This window comes from Quercus lobata, chromosome 1 (assembly GCF_001633185.2).
Source record: "Quercus lobata isolate SW786 chromosome 1, ValleyOak3.0 Primary Assembly, whole genome shotgun sequence".
Lineage (NCBI taxonomy): Eukaryota > Viridiplantae > Streptophyta > Magnoliopsida > Fagales > Fagaceae > Quercus > Quercus lobata.
The window spans coordinates 18,252,518-18,277,020 of NC_044904.1; the positions used below are offsets into that span (position 1 = coordinate 18,252,518).

Genomic DNA, 24,503 nt, shown 5'->3' on the forward strand with positions numbered 1-24,503 from the left:
GGATTCTATATTGAAAATTATTGATGAAAGGGGCAAGTTTCAATCTACCAATTTCAAAATTAATAGATAAAACTCTATAAATTTCACGGTATAGTTACCATAAGAACCTTAGAAAATTTTAGTTTGTTTGGTATATCTTCATAGGATGACTAATTTTTGTGTGTATATATATTGCAGCAAAGCTTAAAATGAGTTGCCATAAGTTGAGGTGGGTCTCCAAATTTTCATTTATCGTATGCAAATGATAGATTATTTTCTGTAGAGCTTTACATGTAGACTGTTCTTAGAGCAATATAGAATGCCTCTTGTGAGAAATCAAATGGAGATCAGGCATGACATTACCACATATAGCATTGGGTGTTTCACCTAGTACATAGGTCAAACTTCAAAGTACTTAGGCATACGCCCATTAATAGAAAGGGTGCACTAAAGAAATCAGGGATCGAGTTTGGAATTGGAAAGAGTGTTATTTTTTCTAATTTTCTTATATCTTTTATCGTCTTACCTTTTCATCATCCCTATTAAACAGATGCTAATGATAATTTTCGTAAATTATAGTTTAAACTTTGAAGTCATCTCTATGTGCTATATAAAGGAAAAATTACATTTTATCACTTTAAATTATACCCCATATTAGTTTTGCACTCTAAATTATGACCATTTTTATACTTTGCACCTCGATGTTAAGTTTTCAGTTAACTTGGATGGAAATTCAAAATTTAGGGTACAAAGTGTAATAAAGAGTATATTTAGGGTAGTAAAGTATAATTTATCTTTTATTTTTAAAGTATTAAGAAGATGGGCAATTAGGTCTTTTCACATGGCGCTATATTTTCCCATCCAAGTTAACAAGAAACTTAATGTTGAAATGCAAAGTGTAATAAATGTTATAGTTTAAGGTACAAAATATACATTTAAAAAGTTTAGGGGTGCAAAGTGTAATTAGATGTGTAGTTTAGGGTGGTAAAATGTAATTTATCCCATATAAATTAAGTTTTTTTTCCTCTCTAGTATATGATTAGCTTACTCCATGCAATTGGGCTTGGCCCATTGGAACCTAGGCCTTTTATAGAAGTATTGGTCTTAGTTAGGGGTGTATATGAGTTGGGTTGAGAGATGTTTTCAATCCAACCTAATCCATTATAGGGTCCAACCCAACCCACATGGGTCAGGTTGGAAATTTTAAGAAAAAACCCTTTGAGTATTAGAATAGTAGCAACTAGCAGTATGAAAAGTGCCCTGACCATCTTCCAAAGATTCTAAGCATAGCACCATACACAAATTATCAAATCAACACAAATAATCAAACCAAATGACATTTAAATAATAAATAGTAAGATTTCAAATAGTTTCATCCCAACTTAGTTGAGAAATAAAAAAGAATAGCAGAAGTATTATAACTATTTGCTGCCTCCTGCCATCTTTTGAATTTCTAAGTAGTAGTGTCACTTTGTTTGTAAGATATTAAATAATTTTATCCCAACTTAGATGTAAGATATCAAATAGTTCTATTTTATATTAGAGAAAGGGGAAAACAAGTAATTAACAAAAAGATTTAATAGGATCGGGTTGGGTTAGGCAAATTTATAAATGTCTTGAGGAACTCGACTTAACTTGTAACCAAAAAAAAAGAAAAGAAAAAAAGAGAAAAGGCAACCCAACTCATCAATCCTTAAAAACCGACTAAACCCACCGAGTTGGGTCAGGTTGGGGCAGTTATAGCAGATTGGTGGATTGACACCCCTAGTCTCAGTGGTAGAGTTAGAGGGTTTTTGCTTTTAGGTTGAACTATGGTATTGATAAACTAGCTAAGAAAAAATAAAACATACACGTGTGATGTGTATATGAGATTAAAGAGAAGTCATCATCTTCCTAAGTGGTCCCCCCCCTTCTCTCTCTCTCTTTCTCTCTCTCATAAGCATAATCCTCCTAAACTTGTAGATTTGGTCCTCTCCCTCATGTTTCAAACTAGTTCACTATCTTTTAAAATGCTTTTGTTTAGTTCGTATACTTTTAAGGTTCTCGATGTCAATTATTGGATGGAGAAGATAGACATGGCAAATAATTGAGTTGCTGCAGAGCTTTGCTCAAGTGATTCCATATTCCATAAACACACGTACATGTACACGTAACTGATTCCTTACACAAACACATATACGAAGTGCTTGTAGACCCACCTATCCACCCCCACACACACACAGAAACAGTGAAACACTCCCACCCACCCATCAATTCACACTCATTCATGCTTAGTACACAACCTAATGTTATTTTTGCAAAACCAAAAGTACTCCAAATTCTGGGGTTAACAATTTAACAAAAATTAGATAATGACACACCCCCCCACCAACCAGAAGCAAAATTTAAATAAACTTTAGACAAAAATTGTAGTTCATTCCAAAATTTTCAAAAATTCATAAAAAAAAAACTTCTTTGGAATTTTTGATACTATGTAATGATTTGCTTTTGACATTAGGTATTGACTATTGACTCTCGGTAATGATTTGGTTTTGTTATTTGTCGACAATTGATCATAATGAGTAATGACTTGAATGTGAATCTTTATTGGGTGAAACTTCTTGCTCAATCAAACTTCGATCAAGCCTCATTCATCCTTAAATTGGTTAAAGAGAAACTTCGCCTCACTTCTATGTGTCATTCGTTCGAGTTAACTTCAAATAGAAAGTTCTTATGATCTAACTGGACACTTCTCTTGAGCAAATTAACCTTCTCACTTGATACTTTTGTTAAAAGCAAACTCCCATGTATGCTAAATCATTTAAGAAAAATGCTAGAATGCTAGATACAAATTATTTTATAATATTTTTTACAAACAGTTAATATGGTTAGTGGTTATTAGTAAATGAAAAAATGATTGGTTTAGATAAGAACTCATAAGAATTAGTCACATTAACAGTTTGTGGATGTAACTTGTAACATTACTCATCATTTAAATTAAATAATTTTTGTTTGCGAGTTTAAGTTTTTCCATTAGATAATTGATGGTAAAGACTTTTTAAAAACAAAGATAAAAGTATAGTGACTAAAAAGTCTAAAATAAAAACTTTTAAAGGATAAAATTCATGGGGGTAATTGGATAAATGTTTTGAGGATCAAATATACAATTTAACGTTCACAATGTAGCACGTCATAGAAAACGTGTCAAAATTTTTATATATAGAGCCATGCCCCCACAAATACCAAGCAACAACTAGTTGGTCTGTGAACTAGCTTCTGATCTATAGTTCAAAAGTTGTCACTTAGCTCCACATGTGGAGTAACTACTGAAACACCGACAACAAGAACACTAGGACACCATGATTCAGAAGCATCCATCACCTTCATGAAAATAGTGTTTTCATTACCTCCAAATACAGCTTAACTACACTTTTTCTAAAGCAAATAGAAGAGACGAAAACTTAGTGGGCAGAACAACATATATAAGGGCAAAGCAAACGCCACCCAAATAAGGCACACAGGAATAACACAGGATTCTGTACCTGAAATCCTGAACAGCGTCAAAGCTCGCCGAATTGTAATAGCTTTTGAGAAATTATTAGGTCTGTACGTAAGAGGGACTCACTTTGCATTTATTTTTCACATGTCCAATATAACTGGACCCTGTTCATACAGACAAAGCTTTGCCACCATACTACACAGTCTATCTTCAATTAATTGAAGATAGACTATTCGGTCATTCACTTGTCAAGCTGGACTCATTTGAGTAATGATAATCACATACTCTATTACACTTAACACACACATAATTTTACAATTTTAATTGAAATTGTGTTTTATAATAATAATTTCAACAAGACAATACATTAGGAGTGTGGAATAAAAAGTGTGTAATAAGATTTTTCGCATTCATACTATAGCTTGCTACAAATTGTCCAAAGCCCCAAAGATGACATTTGTGAGTCCATTTGTTTTTGGACTTTTGAGTGAAAGGCCACAGCTATAGAGTGTTCATGATTTTTCATTTTCATTTTTCTGTACGCCCCACAACAACCCAACTCCCAATTCACTAATGGATGATAATGACTTTTAAAAACAATTTTGAAAGTATAAAAATTAAAATAAAACATACAAAAGTTTTTAAAATAAAGGTTAAAAAAGTTGAGGAATAAATATAAAAATTTAACATTTTATATTTTATTCCCTTTTAACTATATTCCGTCGTTTCTTAAAAAAAAAAAAACTATATTTTGTCAATGATTCCATGAGTTATGAAGAGGTAATGGCCTCCTAATCTTAGGCATCAATTTAGTTTACGATTACATTACACGTGTTTAATTAGTTAGTTTGGTATAAATTATTTGGGTAAACTACGTATTTGGTCCTTATCCGTTACACTATATTTCAATTTGATCCCTAACATTTTATTTGTGTCAATTTGATCCCCAACTTTTTAGTGTTGTGTCAATTTAGTCCCTATCATTATTTCTTGAATGAAAATTGTTGACTGGCTAACATGCAAAATAAAAAATTAGTTTATATTGTGTGGCAATAAACTAATTTTTTATTTTTTTTATTGGTTATGTCAGCAATTTTCATCCAAAAGATAATAGCATGGACTAAATTGACATGATACTAAAAGGTTAAGGACCCAATTGACACAATCAAAATGTTAGGAAATAAATTGAAATATGGTGTAAAAAATATAGATCAAATGTGTAGTTTAGATAAAAAAAAAAAAAAAACTAATTGAAAGGTTATTGACTTATTTTGTTTAAGAAATAAATTAATAAGATAAAAAAATAAACTAAATAAGTTAGGGGAAAAAAAAAAAAAAAACCAAACAAGCATGTACAAAATTAATCACGAATGCGTTAAAATGAGATATTCTAAAGGGGTCATGATGAGGGTTGTCTGCAAGTTCTTGTTCACAAAACCGCATGTAGAAAAAAGAAAGCCTTTAGTTAGGAGAAATGTTATGTTCAAAATATTTTTATAATATTTTTATAAAATATTTTAAGTGGTAGATCATTATTGATTGTTATTGATAGGGTAAAAAAAAAATAATTTAAGTGATAAATTCAAATTAAAACCGATAATAACTAACCACTTATAATTTATTATGAAAATATTCTGAATATAATATTTTCTCCTTAATAAGCTAGAGGCGAAAAAAAAAGTCCCCACCCCCATCAAGTTTTTCAATACTAGTATTGCTTTTCTACAGTACTCCACTATATTGGATAGGACAAAACGTAAACACATGCTCAATATAGACATGTGCTTACAATAATTATTCAGGTCCCAATTCATTGGAACACTGACTCAAACTGTATCTGAGTTTGAAAAGTAGCTTCTTCACACCCACAGCATGACCTCTGCATAAATAGTGCAGTAAGTACGATTGTAGTCATCTCCTTATCTTGGACAACTCCTTAGTCCTTATAGTCTCTTTTTAGGCTTTTAGTTCTAGTAGAAATTATTGACACAAGAATTTAAAAAGAAAAAAAAGTAAAATGAGGAGAAATTGACACAATAATACAAATATGTACTTTTTTTCATATATTGTATACTCGTCTAAAATCCATCATTTTTTTCTCTTCATTTCACAACCTTTTTTTTTTCCCTTAAAAGTTCTACAGCAGGGTGAGATTATGGGTTAAGAGTCTTTAAACTCGTTGCATTATATTGGTGTTGGGTGAGTGTGTATCTTACCGATTAAAAAAAAAAAAAACCTCCCTTCTATTATAATTTTTCACATTCTCCTTTAAAATCCATTTTTTTCCCCTTAAATTATGATAGCAAGAAATAATATTTATATGTTTTTCTTATTTTTTAATAAGAAAATTTTAGTTTGTTTAAAAACTTGAATCGCATGTGCTCCAAGGCTCGTGTTGGATAAGGTTCTTATAATTCTTGTTAGGATTTTCTGTAAAACCCTGTTGAAACTGTTCAATTAACTTTTATTGCATTATGGTCCTCAAAAAAAAAAAAAAAAAAAAAATTTTTTTTTAATGCATTATTATATTCTTTAAAATTAACTAATAGGTTGCAATAGTTCTTGTTAGGATTTTCTGTAAAACCCTGTTGAAACGGTTCGATTAACTTTTATTGCATTATATTCTTTAAAATTAACTAATAGGTCGTTGCTCCGCACTAAATATAGTTTTTATACACATCCCTATTAACCATGGAAAACATTTAAAAAAAAAAAAAAAAAATCTGTTGTTGTTGTTGTTGTTTTTTTTTTTTTTTTTTGAAATGTGAAACTATTGTGAGTTCTAGTTAGTTTAAAGTTTTTTTATTATTGAATAAGAGATTTGGAATCAAACTCTTTTTACACCGAAACCTAATTGATGTTTTTGTTTAATGGTAAAGATTAAAGAGCATTAATTATTATGGAGTAGACGCTATAGATTTAAAAGTTTATTATATTTATATATAAACAAATAAAAAGAGATGACCTTATTCCAAATCTAGATCTCATTCGTACAAGAAATATATTTATGCTCCTTGGATATGATTTATATTCAATTTTTATTTTTTCTTTAAAAAAATTCAATTTTTATCATCCAAATTTAAAATGTTATAATTCCATCCTAAATATTAATCTAAATCATAAGAAGACATTTATTTATTTCAATGCAAATAGAAAGAAACATGTTGAAATATATCAGTGTAAATGATGCGTTCGGTGAAGTGATATAGTCTTACATAAATTATTGGTGCTAAAATTGAATCAGCATGTACTTGGTTGCATGGTTTTCTTGTTCCAACTTCCAACACGTACTGTACTATGGCAATCACTCAAACTAGTTAATCATCTCTAACAAATTTTATCCCAACAAAACAATCTCTGGCGATGCAGAAGATAATAACAAACATACTAGGAATACTAAATACTAAATAATCATATGTATGTGTGTTTTTGGAACAATTTATTTAATTGAAATTGAAAACTTTTTACTGAAAGTAGCAAAAAGTGTAATGAGACTCATGAATAGTAACAAAGATAAGTTGAATAGTAGCAAAAATAAACTGAATAGCGAAAAAAATTAATTTTTTAAACTAATGTCAAACACACACGTTGTATATTATATATATAAAAAAATCATATGTAGTACAATGTCTTCCAATAGGTCAATAAAAAAAAAAAAAAAAAGGAAAGAAAAAGAAGTCTTCCAAGAAGAATAAGAGAAACTAAGCTAAAGCTTCATCAAAAGATATCAGCAACAATTTCTTACAAACTACTTCAATGGCTCCACCTTGACTCCTATTTGGCTACTTTAAAGTCTTCCACCCTTTTTAATTTCTTCGAAACCCATGATCTGCTTGAAACCTTGGATTCATACACCTTGGCCTTGGGGGCTTGCATTCCTTGCCATACACTCTGCTCCTACAATTCTCATTCTTTTTTCCCACAACTTTCCAATCATTGTCATCACTTGCACCAAGATAATTGCTACACTCCCATGAATTGATACCATTCTTATTATTCTCACCAACCCCACAATCTCCTACAATCATACCAGTCAAAGGCTTGTTAAAAATAATATCACTACATGATATATCCCAACCAGTTGGCTTGATGGGTTGGTCTAAAATTAATTGAAAAGAATTGTCAATCACATTATTATTTTTCTGTTCCTTGGCAACTTCCAAGTCCAGAAAAAGTTGAGGATCAACCTTGGAGTCCCAATCAATATTATCGATATAAATATCTGGATTGGGCAAGGAAAACTTGCATGGAAGGCCATTGATCTTAGCCCAATACCTACTCTTTGCACTGTGGAAGGCCTTCCTTCCTGCTGAATCGTTCCACTTCATCACCTTGTCAGAGTCGGATATGTACTTTTTGGCCTCCAATAACCTACTCCATGGCATTGAACCCACCACAAAGCAAAACCTTTTTTCCCAAGAAGGCACACTATATTTCCTCTTCTGGGTTTGCATACAATATTTATTCGAAGCTCTCCAACTCCAAGATTCAAGACTTTGTTCTTGACTTTTTCTCCAACGTGACATGCTTTGATTATTCATAGGAAAACACGAACAGACCAAAGAAAGAAACTAATCCAAGGAACTAGAAGAAAGTATTCTATTTCTAGGAAATCAAACAAGAACCAGAATATAATAGAAAACGAATTGAAGAACAAAAAAGAAAGAAACTAATCCAAGGATTGTATTTGTAGAGGAAACAAGAATCACTACTAGATTTTCTGTTTTTGTTTCAGGTCGCAGGTTGTATTTATAATAAGGCGATATTATATTTACTTTTTTGCCATTCCCTTTCCTCTCTTGACTCGGTTTCCTAGCTAGTCCCTCTCTCACTCGGATTAATTCCGGAGTCTTTACGTTTCATATATAGGTCGGTCTTTTTGTTTTTGTTTTTAAATAAAATTGAAAATTAAGAATATAAAACAAAAAGGAGAGGGATTTTAAATAACAGTTAAATATCACGTAGGCTTACGTTGGCTGGCTTAAAAAATATATCCTTCCAAAAAAAGAAAAAAGAAAAAAAAGAAAAGTCCTTCAGATGATGATTACCATTCACATGCTTATATATTGATTGTTCACTTTTAATCACCCTTACTTTATATGGAAGACTATACCACTTAATCAACAACACTTTTTAAACTTTCTCCCAAAAAAAAAAAAAAAACACATTTTAAAGGTAAAACTTCTACATTTTTTGAGGCAAGTAAACAGATTAGTTTGTCACTGTTTACTTTGAAATAAAGAAATTATGTTTAGTCTCTTTAAGGATATTTAGGGGGTGTTTGGTTTGTGTTTTTAAATAATATAATCATTTTCAGTTTTAAAATAACATTTCACGCATTTCAACGCACTTTTTCACCCACACGTGTTTCCACAAATGTTTTCAAACAACAATTTTCAGTTTTTAAACACATATACCAAACGGGCCCTTAGATAGTGGGTTCAATTGACTTGAATGACATATTATAATTAAGAGTGAAGATCCCAAGTTTCATCCCACTATAATATTATTAGTGCATGAAATTTTTGGGTTAACTCATTTACATAAAGTGAAATGGTTTGACAAAATACTCGAACATCACTTCCTTTTATATATATTGAAAGAAAAATTATGTTTCATAATAAACTATTTGCTTTTCATGGTAAAAAATTTAGTAATTTAATTTGTTTGGATGACTTTCCAACATTTTAAATTTGGACAATGAAAATTGAAGTTGAACCATAGTTCAAAGACCAAAAATATTCTGTTTATAAGATAATTTTTCTAGTGTGAGCAGACCCACAAACCTTTAGGTAAGTACTATATTCACAAGCATTAGGCCCATATGAAGCCACATCACTAACATGGACATTAAAAGTGCCACGTTATCACCAATGATAACTGATAACATAATAAGATTGTTATTATTTGTTACTATTATAAGAGTGAGAGACAGGGATAGATAGGCTTTAAATGAGTTGAGCCGAGACAAATATTAAAAGTTTAAGTTTGTTTATTTAATTCTTTTTTTGAACATGAGCCAGCCAAGTTCAAGCTTATCACCAAACAAAATTTTATGTTCAAACTTGGCTTATTTTCTTATCGAATAAGTTTTAGTTTGTTTATGAGTTACTTGAATAACTTATTATTTTCCTATATATTATGAAACCATGATTAAAATGTTTTATTTTTTCACAATTCCATGAATTTTTCCTACGAATAGACAGTCTACATCATCAATAAGTTACAAATAATAATTTAATATAATGTGAAATTATTGACAAATTTATACAATCCAATTTCAAGTTTACATAAATATATTTATGTATGCATGCATATATAAATATAATATTATATATAGTTAAATTGCGCTCTCATGATAGCAAACATATTTTTATGTTTCAACTTGGCTTGTTTAATAATCGAGACTAAATTTAAGGCTTAAACTTGATTTGTTTTATACAAAAACAAACATAAACAAACTTTTTTTTGAGCCGAGTTTGAATTGTTCATAAGATAGAGAAGTTAGTTAGTTAATCCATTACTGGTTATGGCTCGAGCTTTATTGCATTTGAAGAGCACAACTGGGTTTGCATTGGCCTGTGCTACTCAAGAGAGCGAATGCAGGGTTCAACTCCCATACAAGTCTAGGAATGCACGTGTTTTGGTGCTGGGAGGAATGGGCCGGGTCCGAGTATCCACTGCCACTGCTCTTTCCAACCTCTACCCCGACCTCTAAATCATCATTGCTAGTCGTAACAGATAAACAAATAAAATCTTTTTAAATGTTGTTTTGGTTTTTTCAATTGGATAATGTTGGCTTGGCCCAGTTGAGAATAACTGTTATTGGAGATTACAAGAACATGGGTTTTCTTCATATTCACCGCAAAAATAGTCCCAATAGGAGTCAGTGACAAATGCTCAAGTAATTGTTCCTATAATGGCTTGTGAGTCTGTGACAGTCTAAGAGCAATGGAGAATTGTGAACTTTTTATACCTTTAAGAACCCAAATTCTAAATATGTTAGTCTATTACTATAAGAAATCTTCAAGAAGAAATCCCACAGTTATTTCTAATTCTAAAAATGTTTATGTAACTTGACGCTAATCTTTACATAAATGTTTAAGAGTACTAACTTCAATTTCCTTGAAGTTGCAATGGCTAATTTCACCTGATTGGACTAGATTTGGGGTTAAAAATTTCATCATCTGTCAGTAGCATCTTTCTTGTCTGGTGGTCTTGTGAGGATTTAATGGCCATCCTTTTTTTCCGTTATGCAGATTGAGTTGCAATATTCTTGATGTACTTAAGTACTTTCATTTGTGCCATTGAGTTGTTAAATTGTGTAAATTGGGTCCTGTTATAGGGAGAAGGGTGCTTCTATGGTGGCTACACTTGGTGGGAAGTCTGAGTTTGCTGAAGTCAACATTGACAATGTGAAAACCCTGTAATCAGCAGTACTTCACTTCATACTGCTGGTATTTCCAACAGGCAGAGAAATGGACTGTACTGGAAGCAGCCATACATACCAAGGTGAGGAAAAGGTAATTACTACGTTGGAAAATCTAACTTGTTCTTATCTTGTACCTTTGTAAGTGATACCTGCCTGCACACACACATTTTGGAACTGCACTAAAAAGTAATCTAATATCCCCTAGCTTTTAATTTTTTATAGACTAGCTAAATGTAAAGAGTTACCAAATGTAGCATCCAACAAGTTGGACCACAATGGAATTGGTAAATTGCATAATCATTTGTAATGGACATTTCCTTGCTTCATCAAATCAACTTTCAATAATTTGAGCTTGGGCCTGTTTTTAATTTTTTGTGGTTTATATAGTTAATGCCGCTTTGATGGAACTGGTTGTTCTCTGTATACCTGCTTAATGCAAACACTTGAAGCTTCTTTATCTGCAATAGCAGTTCTGCTCAACAGAACCCTATTTCCTTTTTGTTTTTCCCAGGAATTTGGCTGAAGTAAGAAGTGCTCGTGAGGTCCTAGGAGTACCAACTGTTAGTGCTCAATTTGGAACTGCACCATTCTTCTGAAATTTGGTAATGTAAGCGATGACAAGTAAAATTGGCACATTGCGATGACAAGTTAAATAGGCACACTAACAACTATGGTTTACTCATGTGCTTACATATTAACCAATGGATCAGTAAAGACTATATTAGACGTGATTCATCACCTACGTATTTTACTAGTATCTCTAACCAATCACTCAAATTAAGTTAAAATGACAAGAAAACCTATAATAATTTCATAGGCATGGATATGACCTGCAAATACAGCATCAACTTTGTTCTGCACAAACTTTTTCTCATGTACTACTCTCATGGCTTCGCCTTCCATATAATGAACATAGTTGCTATTGCACCATGGTGGACGAATTATAACCAAAAAAAAAAAACCCATGGGGTCTCAATTCTGTTAACTTTTGGTGTCTTTTTTGTACAACCAATTGTACCGAGGAGTGGAGTAAACTTAATGCTTTAGAAAGGAAAAGGAAATAAAAAATAACATGACAGGAGGGTCATATTTAAAATCAATTGTGAAAGCACTCATATAGACTAAAAAGCTCATTAGAATTTTCTAAAAAGAATATATGACCAAGACTTGGAAGAAATTTTAATTAACATGCACCCTAATGGCAAAGTTCTTATGATCTAAAACATATGCCATAATTCATATAGGACATTTAAAATCCAGCCACGTTTACAGCACCAAAAGATATCCAGACTTTTATATAAATTTATACTCTTACAACTCAAGAGGAAGTTAAAAGTTCAGAGAATGCTATTTCAAAGCTTAAAATAAAAATATGTTCTGCACCCCTTAAGCTTTCATGCAATGAAAAAAAAAATTGTACGAAAAGAAGATTTAATGACCATATAATTTGATAATAAAATTATCTAAAAAGTCATAGCCATATCTCAAAAGTATCATCAAAATTCAGTTAAAAACTACATTATGGTGCAAGATATAGTCAGTGGCGGAGCCACACACAAAAGTGGGGGGCCTTGAATTTTAAAAAATTAATTTATAGTATGTATATTATTTACATTTTAAAAAATGTAGCATGTAAAAATTGAAGTTGGTCCCCTCAAATTTTGAGTTATTTCAATGGTGCTCTTAAAAGAAAAAGAAATTATATTAAAATTATATAATTTAAGAGGTTTAACAAATTAAACTATGTAGAAAATGATAAATTTTTGTACATTTCTAATAGAAGAAATACATGACTTTTATATACTCATTAAAATTTAGAAAATGATAAATTCTCTTAGTAAATTAATTTATATACATGTGTGTGTAGAGGTTTGTCTTAACTAATATATTAGCATTACAACTTGGCCCCCTCAAACCAAAATTTCTGGCTCCGACCTGGATATAGTTGTATATCGATTGTTTTTCAAGATATGCATCAGTAATATGAGTCTGTTTAGTTAGACGTTTTGGAAGATTAAAATAGTAATTTTAAAATCTTTGCGACCACAATTCTTCGAAACTTTTTTAGAAACGCTCATTTTAAACTCAAAACACAATTTTCTAACAATTTATACAAAAAAACACCCGATGTTAAATTTTTGTTCAATCTTCCCTCGTTTTTGTGGTAACAAAACAACCAAAAAATAAAATCAAACCAAAATACAAACTTTTTAGTAACATGGAGATTACATGTTGATGACAAAAACAAGAAGTTAAGAAACTACCAAATCGTATGTAGAGATACCTGCAAAAACCCCTTTTCAAGCTGCTTCTGTACCTTTTTCTTTCATACATAGAATGATAGGAAAAAAGGAATATAAAGTGACCATGAATGAATATAAGGGTACAGAAAGAACGGAAGAGAAAAACCTGAGAAAGGAAGAAGAAAGAAGCGTAGAACGCAAGAAAGAAGAAGAAGCGGAGAACCACACTGACCTACTTTACTGGTATCCACTAAAACTAAATGAACGGCCAGATCTTAACAATGATATATTAATGGTTAAGATTTGAAAGATAGAATGTACTAGTCCTAGACGGATAAGGAAATTTAGAAAAGTTGCCTTTAACGTTGTTGTTGCTGTTGCTGTTTTTGTTTACTTATTTATTTATGTAAGGTTGAATTTATTCAACCATCTTATTGGCTTTATTCCGTGCCAAATTTGCTTGTAATTCAGCATTTAGTAACCCTGTATTTAGGTGGGTTTGATGTAAGGGTAGTGAGTGAGATAGAGTGAAGTTTGCTCAAGAGTGTGCAAGAAAACAGAGTGTCGCGGCTGGGTCTCGCGGGTGACTCGCGGCTTCAAGCCGCCAGAAGCAACCTCACATGCCAAGCATGCTGGAAGGTGAACAGTCTGCTAGCTGGAGCACTACAGGACAAAACAGGACAACTGGCCATACGGTTATCTCGCGACTGGATCTCGCGACTTAGTCAAACCGCGAGGTCAAGCCGCGAGCCACCCCTGTTTTGTAGAATTCTGACGTTTCACATTCCTCTCCACTCCAGTATAAATACCCCTATTACCCACGATTGAAAGAGAGCTTCCAGAGAGAATTTTGAGAGAGAAACCCTAAAGAAAAACCAGATTGTTTCACCCACAATCTCTACCTTAGAATCTCTTCAAATTCCTCAACTCTCTTCCTCTCCAGTGTCAAATCCTTGAGAGGCATTATACCAAACCAGGTTCTCACCATCATCATCATTGTGAGTCTGTTGTTTGGATTTCTGGGAAGCAGTTAGGAAGGAACCAATCTTCATTGGTTGATACTACGGTCTAGTAGCGGAATCCGGAAAGCTAGAAAAGAAAAAGGTTCGACGCAACCTCGTTGGAGCAAGAAGCTTGGAGGGCTTAGGTGCACTGGGTAGATTAGGCTTGGAGGGTCTATTGCTGTCCTTGTATCCCAACTATATTTTCTAGTGGATTGATTACCGCTTGGAGGGCGGCGGAGAGGTTTTTCGCTGAGGGTTTCGGTTCCCTTTTCGATAATACATCGCGTGTTGTCTTTGTGTTTGCATCTTCCTTCCTCTCTATCTTTGCCTTTTTATTTATCTGCTATGGATATTAATCTGTTATGGCTTAGATAGTATTTAATCAATTTCGTTTGATAGCATATGTTAAGTTTCCGCACACTAGTTGTTTGACATATTGCTTGAATTGATTAAGTTGTTTTTTGGGGGTCTAAACGTTCAAAGGTGTCTTTGTACACGTTTTTGAACTTTCAATTTATATATCTATTTTCACATTCATAGTCGGTTTAGGAAAATTATTATAAATACTACATTCGTAAATTGGTAACTCACATCATCAGAGTTGTTTTTACACACTGTTCTTTTTCAGTTCTCCTACCTTTTCTTTCCAAAATTCTTCTAGTTCGGTCGTAACATTCAAAGTATGTCTGCGCCATCGTCAGAAGAGCAACATGACCTGAAGAAAACAAGGATGGTTTTTGTGAAGTGGATGAAGCCACCGTTGGGGTGGTTTAAGCTTAATACGGATGGATCATCGGTTCAACAGAGAAAAATTGCAGGAGGAGGAGGAGTTATTCGAGATGGTTTTGGGAACTGGGTTGTAGGGTTCTCTATTGGGTTTAATTTTACCAGCAGTGTCATGGCCGAGTTGTTAGCGTTACGTGATGGATTGATTATAGCAAAGAGTGTTGGGATCAAGAAGATTGTTGTTGAACTAGATGCAAAAGTAGTAGTCAGCCTCATCACCAACAGTTCCAACACAAAGAAATCAATAAATAGCAGTGTGATGGATTGCAAGAATCTTCTTCAAGGCTTTGAAGAGTGTATAGTACAGCATACTTACAGGGAGGGCAATAGAGTTGCCGACGTCCTGGCCAAAATGGGGAGCTATCAAGCTGATAAATTTTTTATTCATTATCATTATGCCCCTCCTAATCGCGAGACCAGTTTTCTTTTAGCTTTGGATAACATGAATGTTCTCACTGCTCGCAGTATGAAGAGTTGAAGACAAGATGCATGGACACAATCATAGCCATGCATGTGTCCATGAATCAAGAAAACATGTTTGTAGATGTTGTTTGTAGAGTTCATGTTCTTCCTTAATCCTTTATAAAAGGAAGATATGACTTTCAATTGTACAGTTTCATTAAGATTTAATAAGAACAGTTCAGTTTTTCTCCCAAAAAATTGTTGTGTTCTTTCTTCATTTTAATTTCTGCACTACTGCCGCACACATACCATACACTCTATAATAGCACTTAAATGTTGCCTCAAATTCCAAATTGTTGTAAAATTAATCAGGTTTTCTGGTTGAAAAATGAAAAATTAATTTAGATTTTTTTGGTGTGGAAGGAAAGACTATTTCTCTTGATGTAGAAGAAAATTTTATTTATTATTAAAAAGGTAATGTATTCCTTGTCCAACAAAGAATAGGAAAAATGTCTTATAAATAGACAATATTACAAAAAATTTGATGTACTTGAATTGCATATCATAATTAAGCTAGAAGGTCCTAAGTTTCATCTCCACTATTATATCAATCCATAAAATTTCAGGTTGACTCATTTACATAGACTGAGATAGTCTAACTAAATATTCGAATACCAATTCCTTATATATATATTTTGAAAGAGAATTCTGTTTCACGATAAACAATATACTTTTCATGGTAAAAAAAATTATTAATTAAATTTGTGATGAAATTAATCCAAGGATTGTATTTGTAGAGGAAACAAGAATCACTACTAGATTTTCTGTTTTTGTTTCAGGTCACAGGTCGTATTTATAATAACGTGATATTGTATTTACTTTTTTGCCATTCTCTTTCCTCACTTGACTCGGTTTCCTAGCTAGTCCCTTTCTCACTCGGATTAATTCCGGAGTCTTTACGTTTCATAGGTCGGTCTTTTTGTTTTTGTTTTTAAATAAAGTTGAAAATTAAGAATATAAAACTAAAAGGAGAGGGATTTTAAATAACAGTTAAATATCACGTAGGTTTACGTTGGCTGGCTTAAAATATGTATCCTTCAAAAAAAAAAAAAAAAAAAAAAATCCTTCAAATGGTTATTATTCACATGACATGCTTATTAATTAATCATTCACTTTTAATCGGCCTTACTTTATATGGAAGACTTTACCACTTAACCAACAACAACACTTTTTATAAGTAAAACTTCTACATTTTTTGAGGCAAGCAATAAACAGATTAGTTTGTCTCAATTTACTTTGAAATAAAGAAATTATTTTTAGTCCCTTTAAGAATATTAAAGTAGTGGGTTCAATGGATTTAAATGATATATCATAATTAAGATTAAAGGTCCCAAGTTTCATCCCACTTTATTATTAGTGAACGAAATTTTTGGATTGACTTATTTACATAAAGTGAAATGGTAAGACTAAATATTTGAACACCACTTCCTTTTATATATATTGAAAGAAAAATTATGTTTCATAATAAACGATATGCTTTTCATGGTAAAGAATTTATTAATTTAATTTGTTTGGATGACATTTTAAATTTGGACAAAGAAAATTGAAGTTGAACCATAGTTCAAAGGCTAGGCCAAAAATATTCTGTTTATAAGAGAATTTTTCTTGTGTGAGCAGACCCACAAACCTTAGGCTTTAGCCTTTAGGTGAGTCCTATATTCACCAGCATTAGGCTCATGTGAAGCAACATCACTAACGTGGAAATTAAAAGTGCCACGTTATCACCAATGATAACTGATAACATAATAAGATTGTTATTTGTAACTATTATAAGAGTGAGAGGCTGGGATAGATAGGACTATAAATGAGCCAAGTTGAGCCAAGTATTAAAAATTCAAGTTTGTTTATTTAATACTTTTTTTGAACATGAGTTAATCAAGCTTGGCTCATTTTCTTGTCGAGTATGCTTGAGTTTATTTATGAGCTACTTGATTAATTTATTATTTTTCCATATATTATGAAATCATGAAAAAAATGTTATATTTTTTCACAATTCCATGAATTTTTCCTACAAATAAATTGTCTACATCATCAATAATTAAAGTTACAAATAATAATTTATATATTAATAGGTAAAGCTGAGAGAAAATTCAATTAGGTTTTAAATTGGATTTTAATTGTTATCTAATTAATTTTGTGCCACATGTCCTATTTTAGTTTTTTATTTTATTTTTAATTTTTGTTCTAGATGAGTTGAAAAGGTGCAAAAGACAAATGGTCTAATATAAATAAATTATCAAAAATTCAAAAAAAAAAAAAAATAAGAGAGGGAGAGAGAGAGTATAATTTGAATCTATATATATGTGTGTAATTGTAATTTTTTTAATTGTACCGTGCATATGTACAAGTTGTACACTAGTTTAATATAATGTGAAACTATTGATTAGTTTATACAATCTCATTTCAAGTTTACATAGATATATTTATGCATATAAAAATATAATATTATATATATTTATATCGAGCTCTCATATTAACAAACACATTTTTATGTTTCGGATTGGCTCGTTTAATAATCGAGCCTAAGCATAAGGCTTAAATTTGACTTGGTTTTTCACACAAATGAACATAAACAAACTTTTTCCTGAGCTGAGTTTGAGTTGTTCATAAAATTGAGAAGTTAGTTAATCCATTAATGGTTATGGCTCGAGCTTTATTGTATTTGAAAAGCACAACTGGATTTGCATTGGCCTGTGCTACTCAAGAGAGCGAATACAGGGTTCAACTCCCGTACAAGTCTAGGAATGCACGTGTTTTGGTGCTGAACTACCACTGCTCTTTCCAACCTCTGCCCCGACCTCCAAATCAACATTGCTAGTCGTAACAGATAAACAAATAAAATCTTAAAAAAAAAAAAAAATGTTGTTTTGGTTTTTTCAATTGGATAATGTTGGCTTGGCCCAGTTGAGAATAACTGTTATTGGAGATTACAAGAACAAGGGTTTTCTTCATATTCACCACAAAAATAGTCCCAATAGGGAGTCAGTGACAAATGCTCAAGTAATTGTTCCTATAATGGCTTGTGAGTCTGTGACAGTCTAAGAGCAATGGAGAATTGTGAACTTTTTATACCTTTAAGAACCCAAATTCTAAATATGTTAGTCTATTACTATAAGAAATCTTCAAGAAGAAATCCCACAGTTATTTCTAACTCTAAGAATGTTTATGTAACTTGACGCTAATCTTTACATGAATGTTTAAGAGTACTAACTTCATTTTCCTTGAAGTTGCAATGGCTAATTTCAACTGATTGGACTAGATTTGCGGTTAAAAATTTCATTATCTATCAGTAGCATCTTTCTTGTCTGGTGGTCTTGTGAGGATTTAATGGCCATCCTTTTTTTCTGTTATGCAGATTGAGTTGCAATATTCTTGACGTACTTTCATTTGTGCCATTGAGTTGTTAAATTGTGTAAATTGGGTCCTGTTATAGGGAGAAGGGTGCTTCTATGGTGGCTATACTTGGTGGGAAGTCTTGAGTTTGCTGAAGTCAACATTGACAATGTGAAAACCCTGTAATCAGCAGTAGTTCACTTCATACTGCTGGTATTTCTAACAGGCAGAGAAATGCACTGTACTGGAAGCAGCCATACATACCAAGGTGAGGAAAGGTAATTACTACGTTGGAAAATCTAACTTGTTCTTATCTTGTACCTTTGTAAGTGATACTGCCTGCACACACACATATTGGAACTGCACCAAAAAGTAATCTAATATCCCCTAGCTTTTAATTTTTTATAGACTAGCTAAATGTAAAGAGTTACCAAATGTAGCATCCAACAAGTTGGACCACAATGGAATTGGTAAATTGCATAATCATTTGTAATGGACATTTCCTTGCTTCATCAAATCAACTTTCAATTATTTGAACTTGGGCCTGTTTTTAATTTTTTGTGGTTTATATAGTTAATGCTGCTTTGATGGAACCGGTTGTTCTCTGCATACCTGCTCAATGCAAACACTTGAAGCTTCTTTATCTGCAATAGCAGTTCTGCTCAACAGAACCCTTTTTTCCTTTTCGGTTTTCCCAGGAATTTGCCTGAATTACGACGTGCTCGTGAGGTCCTAGGAGTACCAACTGTTAGTGCTCAATTTGGAACTGCACCATTCTTCTGAAATTGGGTAATGGAAGCGATGACAAGTTAAATTGGCACACTAGCAACAATGGTTTACTCGTGCTTATATATTAACCAATGGATCAGTAAAGACTATATTAGACATGATTCATCACCTACATATTTTACTAGTATCTCTAACCATCACTCAAATTAAGTTAAAATGACAAGAAAACCTATAATTTCATAGGCATGGATATGACCTGCAAATACAGCATCAACTTTGTTCTGCACAAACGTTTTCTCATGTACTACTCTCATGGTTTCTCCTTCCATATAATGACCATAGTTGCTATTGCACCATTGGGGATGCATTATAACAAAAAAAAAACCATGGAGTCTCAATTCTGTTAACTTTTGGTGTCTTTTTGGTACAACCAATTGTACCGTGGAGTGGAGTAAACTTAATGCTTTAGAAAGGAAAAGGAAATAAAAAATAACATGACAGGAGGGTCATATTTAAAATCAATTTTGAAAGCACTCATATAGACTAAAAAGCTCATTAGAATTTTCTAAAAAGAATATATGACCAAGACTTGGAAGAAATTTTAATTATCATGCACCCTAATGACAAAGTTCTTATGATCTAAAACATATGCTATAATTCATATAGGACATTTAAAATCCAGCCACGTTTACAGCACCAAAAGATATCCAGACTTTTATACAAATTTATACTCTTACAACTTAAGAGGAAGTCAAAAGTTCAGAGAATGCTATTTCAAAGCTTAAAATAAAAATATGTTCTGCACCCCTTAAGCTTTCATGCGATGAAAAAAAAGAAAATTACGAAAAGAAGATTTAATGACCATATAATTTGATAATAAAATTATCTAAAAAGTCATAGCCATATCTCAAAAGTATCATCAAAATTCGGTTAAAAACAACATTATGCTGCAATATGTAGTTGTATATCGATTGTCTTTTAGTTAGGCATTTCGGAAGATTAAAATAGTATTTTTAAAATCTTTGCAACCACAACTTCTCGAAACTTTTTTAGAAATGTTTATTTTAAACTCAAAACACAGTTTTCTAACAGCTTATACAAAAAACACCCTATGTTAAAATTTTGTTCAATCTTCCCTCGTTTTTACAGTAACAAAAAAACCAAAAAATAAAATCAAACCAAAATACTAACTTTTTAGTAACATACAGATTACATGTTGATGACAAAAACAACAAGGTAAGAAACTACCAAACCGTATGTAGAGATACCTGCAAAAACCTCTTTTCAAGCTGCTTCTGTAGCTTTTTCTTTCATACATAGAATGATAGGAAAAAAGGAATATAATGTGACCATGAATGAATATAAGGGTAGAGAAAGAACGGAAGAGAAAAATCTGAGAAAGGAAGAAGAAAGAAGCGTAGAACGCAAGAAAGAAGAAGAAGTGGAGAACCACACTGACCTACTTTACTGGTATCCACTAAAACTAAATGAACGGCCAGATCTAAACGATGATATATTAATGGTTAAGATTTGAAAGATAGAATGTACTAGTCCTAGACGGATAAGGAAATTTAGAAAAGTTGCCTTTATTGTTGCTGTTTTTGTTTACTTATTTATTTATATATCTATTTTCACATCCATAGTCGGTTTAGGAAACTAAATTATTATAAATACTACATTCGTGAATTGGTAACTCACACTGTAGGGTCGCAATTTGGGGCCTAAGTCCAAATTGTATGGAGTCTTGATCCAATGAGCCCAATATAATGAATTTGTAGAGAATGAGTTGGAAACTTGGACTTTAACGAATCAGATGATCAACCAATAGGTCTTGATGATAAAGAAAGAAAGATAACATAGGTTTACTAGGGAGAGAAGTCCTCAGATTTTATCCGAAGAGGTTGATTCTTAAATATTGTTCATAATACTTTGTTACAAGTTTGGTCTGCAGATTTGTCCCACCCCTCTTTTTTTCCTTCTCCTTTATTTTATATTATCTTCCTCTCATTTCCACCATCCACATTTAGATTTAGATTGATAGTGCTAATACTTGTCCCATCAGCTCCTCCCCAAAGTCTTTGGGAGTGGTTGTAAAGACTGAAAAGTATGGTTTAGTTGCAGAGCATTTAATGCAATAGTTGCGGCTTTCTCTTAGATATTTCCATGTCTTTCTTTGTCCTGTTCTTTCTTAATACTTATCATTTTCCATGGAATGATCCGAAGTATTATTCTCAATGGCAGACCGTTCCCTTTGTCCTCGGCCTTGCTTGGCCGAGGAGGAGTTCTTCCTCAGACTGGGCCCTTGGCCCAACATATACATAGGTATGGGCTCCCTAGTCTTTCACCCCCACACACACCATCAGAGTTGTTTTTACACATTGTTCTTTTTCATTTTTCCTACCTTTTCTTTCCAAAATTCTTCTAGTTCGGTCATAACTCTCAAAGTATGTCTACACCAGTGGCGACTCCAGGAATTTTTTTCAGGGTGTTCCTAATTTTTTTTTTTAAAGTTGAAAGATCCAAAGCCATCAACAAAGAGATGAATCTTGGGTATGTGATTTTTTTTATCAAATATTTGTCCATAATTCTAGCAAAAGAATAAACAATAAACTATAGGGTAAATTCCACAAACCTACCCTGAGGTTTGTGATAATACCAGTTAGGTCCAGAACATTTTAAAACCCACCAATTTGGTCCTAAAAAGACAACTTTGCCCCTAAACATACAAACTCTCTATTCTCTCTCACTCTCAAACCTCTCTCTGACCGAAAATACCTAACCCAAATCTCTGAATCCAAAAGAACAATACCAAAATCCCAATGAAGATCCCTTGAAAATGCTACAAAAAAGCACATAAAAATCACTCTTTCAAAACCCATTAATTCGCTTGTAAACCCCATTGAAATCTCCAGAAAAACCCAACAAAAATCCCCAAAAACCAGAAAAAATCCCAACCAAACACAACACAGAAAATCAATACAAAACCACCCAAGACCCCATTGTAAACATCAAAATAGAAACCAGAATAAAAAAAAAAAAAAAAAAAAAAAAACCACACCACGAGATTGGGTCATCATCCCCTGAAGAACACTGCCCAAATTTGAAATCTAAAGCCCATGCTGAGATCCATGCCGCCGCTGCAAAGACAATGGAGAGATCTAGATCGAAGCACCATCACCACCACCACATGGGTTCTGATAAGAGAGAGAGGGGCGAGAGTCTGTTGATGGCATCAAACTTGATGGGAATCGAGAAGACCCTTGCATGGTGGTGTTGCTGACACCGATGACCGAGCTTATGGGTTTCTCTGGTGACCATATTGAAGCACCATCACCACCGCGTGGGTTCCGATCTGAGAGGGACGAGAGTTCGTTAAATAGCACTGATGGCGTCAAACGACTCAAACTTGCGGTGGGAATCGGGAAGTCCTTTGCTGGGTGGTGTTTCCGGTGACCAAAACTCATGGGTTTCACCGGTTAGAGAGAGAGTTCTAAGAAAGAGAACTCAGAGAAGAGAGTTGACAAAGAGGGAGAGTAACGAGACAGGAGAGAGAAAGAACAGATAATAAAAATTAGAGACAAAATGGTCTTTTAGGATGAAATTGGTAGGTTTTAAATTGTGTTGGACCTAGTTGGATATTATGACAAACCTTAGGGTAGGTTTGTGGAATTTACCCTAAACTATAAGTTCATTTGAAATATTAATAAAATTATTAATTATTATTGTTTAGTTGTTTTATTAATTTTTTTGTCTTTTATAAACTATAATTTGTTATATTATTGTTTCACTAATTATAAAATTATTAATTATTATTTAGCCTAACATAATTTAATTTGTTTATCTTTTATAATATATTGATTAATTAAATTATTAATTATTTTTTATTAGTTGCTTCCCTTAATTAATTATTGATTAATTAAATTATTGTTTATTAGTTGCTCTATGTACATTTACTTCTCCCAATTCAAATTCCTCACTCGGCCCCATGTGCTCGTCCACCCCCCACCCCACTCAACAAACAATCAGACAAACCCTCATCACAAGAGCCAGTTGCCAATCAGAAAATTTCACAATCACAAATCACAATAAAACAATTAATTGTATCTCACCAACACCAACACGCACCATCACCAACACCAACGGATAAAACCAAAAAGAAAAAAGTCTAGAACAAGCCAAAATATTAATAAAGTTAAAGCTAAGCTGAGCCAATCACAGTTGTTCAAAAGAATCAGCTAAATGCCTAAATTATTAAAGTTAAACGGTTAAAGTCTTTAAAGAATAAAGAGAGAGAGAGACTATTCATTTATTTCAGATTTTCTTTTCATTTTAATTTTTCGGATAAAGAGAGAGAGACTGAGAGAGTCAGAGAGAAAAAAAGAGAGAAGTTATGAAATACCTTGAGGTTGAGGTTGAGGGAGCACCGGAGCAAGCCGAGCGATGAGCGATGGGCGACGGAGAAAGTGACGAGTGACAATCGACGGAGCAAGCAACGTGATAGAGCTGAGCGATGAGCGATGGAGCGAGTGACGTGACTGATTGGCGATCTCCGATCTGATACAGTGAGCGATCTCCGATGCCCGAATCCCAATGCGATGTGCTCTGGACTGGAGCTCGAGTTCTGTTGGCTGATCGATCTTCGATGTGGCGATGCCCAATCCGTCTTTTGGCTTGTGTTGCAGTGTTGGCTGTGTTGCTCTGTTGATGTTTTTGTCTTTAGATTTGTTTTAGTGATATTTGGTTTAGTGATTTGAGGTTTCTGATTTAGTGATTTGCAATTTTTTTTTTTTTTTTTTTTTTTTTTTTTTGCATTACGTTTAGGATTGATGTTGGGCTTTTTTGTAGGCTTGCTCTGTTACAAATTTTTATTTATTATTTATTTATTTTTTCAGATTTTAGTTCAAAATATTTTTGGGCTTTTTTTTTTTTGCTTGAAAGTAGAACAAATAATTTTTTTATTTTTAATTTGAGAGTGTTCCTCATTTTGCTTGAGGGTGTTCTCATTTTTTTTTTAAAGGTAAACAAATAAATTTTTTTAATTATTATATATAGTTTTT

General features: G+C 32.6%; 1 protein-coding gene across 1 annotated transcript; it reads right to left on the reverse strand.

The window, feature by feature from the left end:
• Nucleotides 1–7,263: 7,263 nt before the first annotated feature.
• Nucleotides 7,264–7,842, reverse strand: LOC115950199. The gene has a single exon (XM_031067441.1). It carries the CDS (start codon nt 7,840–7,842, stop codon nt 7,264–7,266), a length of 579 nt encoding a protein of 192 aa, XP_030923301.1.
• Nucleotides 7,843–24,503: the final 16,661 nt, after the last annotated feature.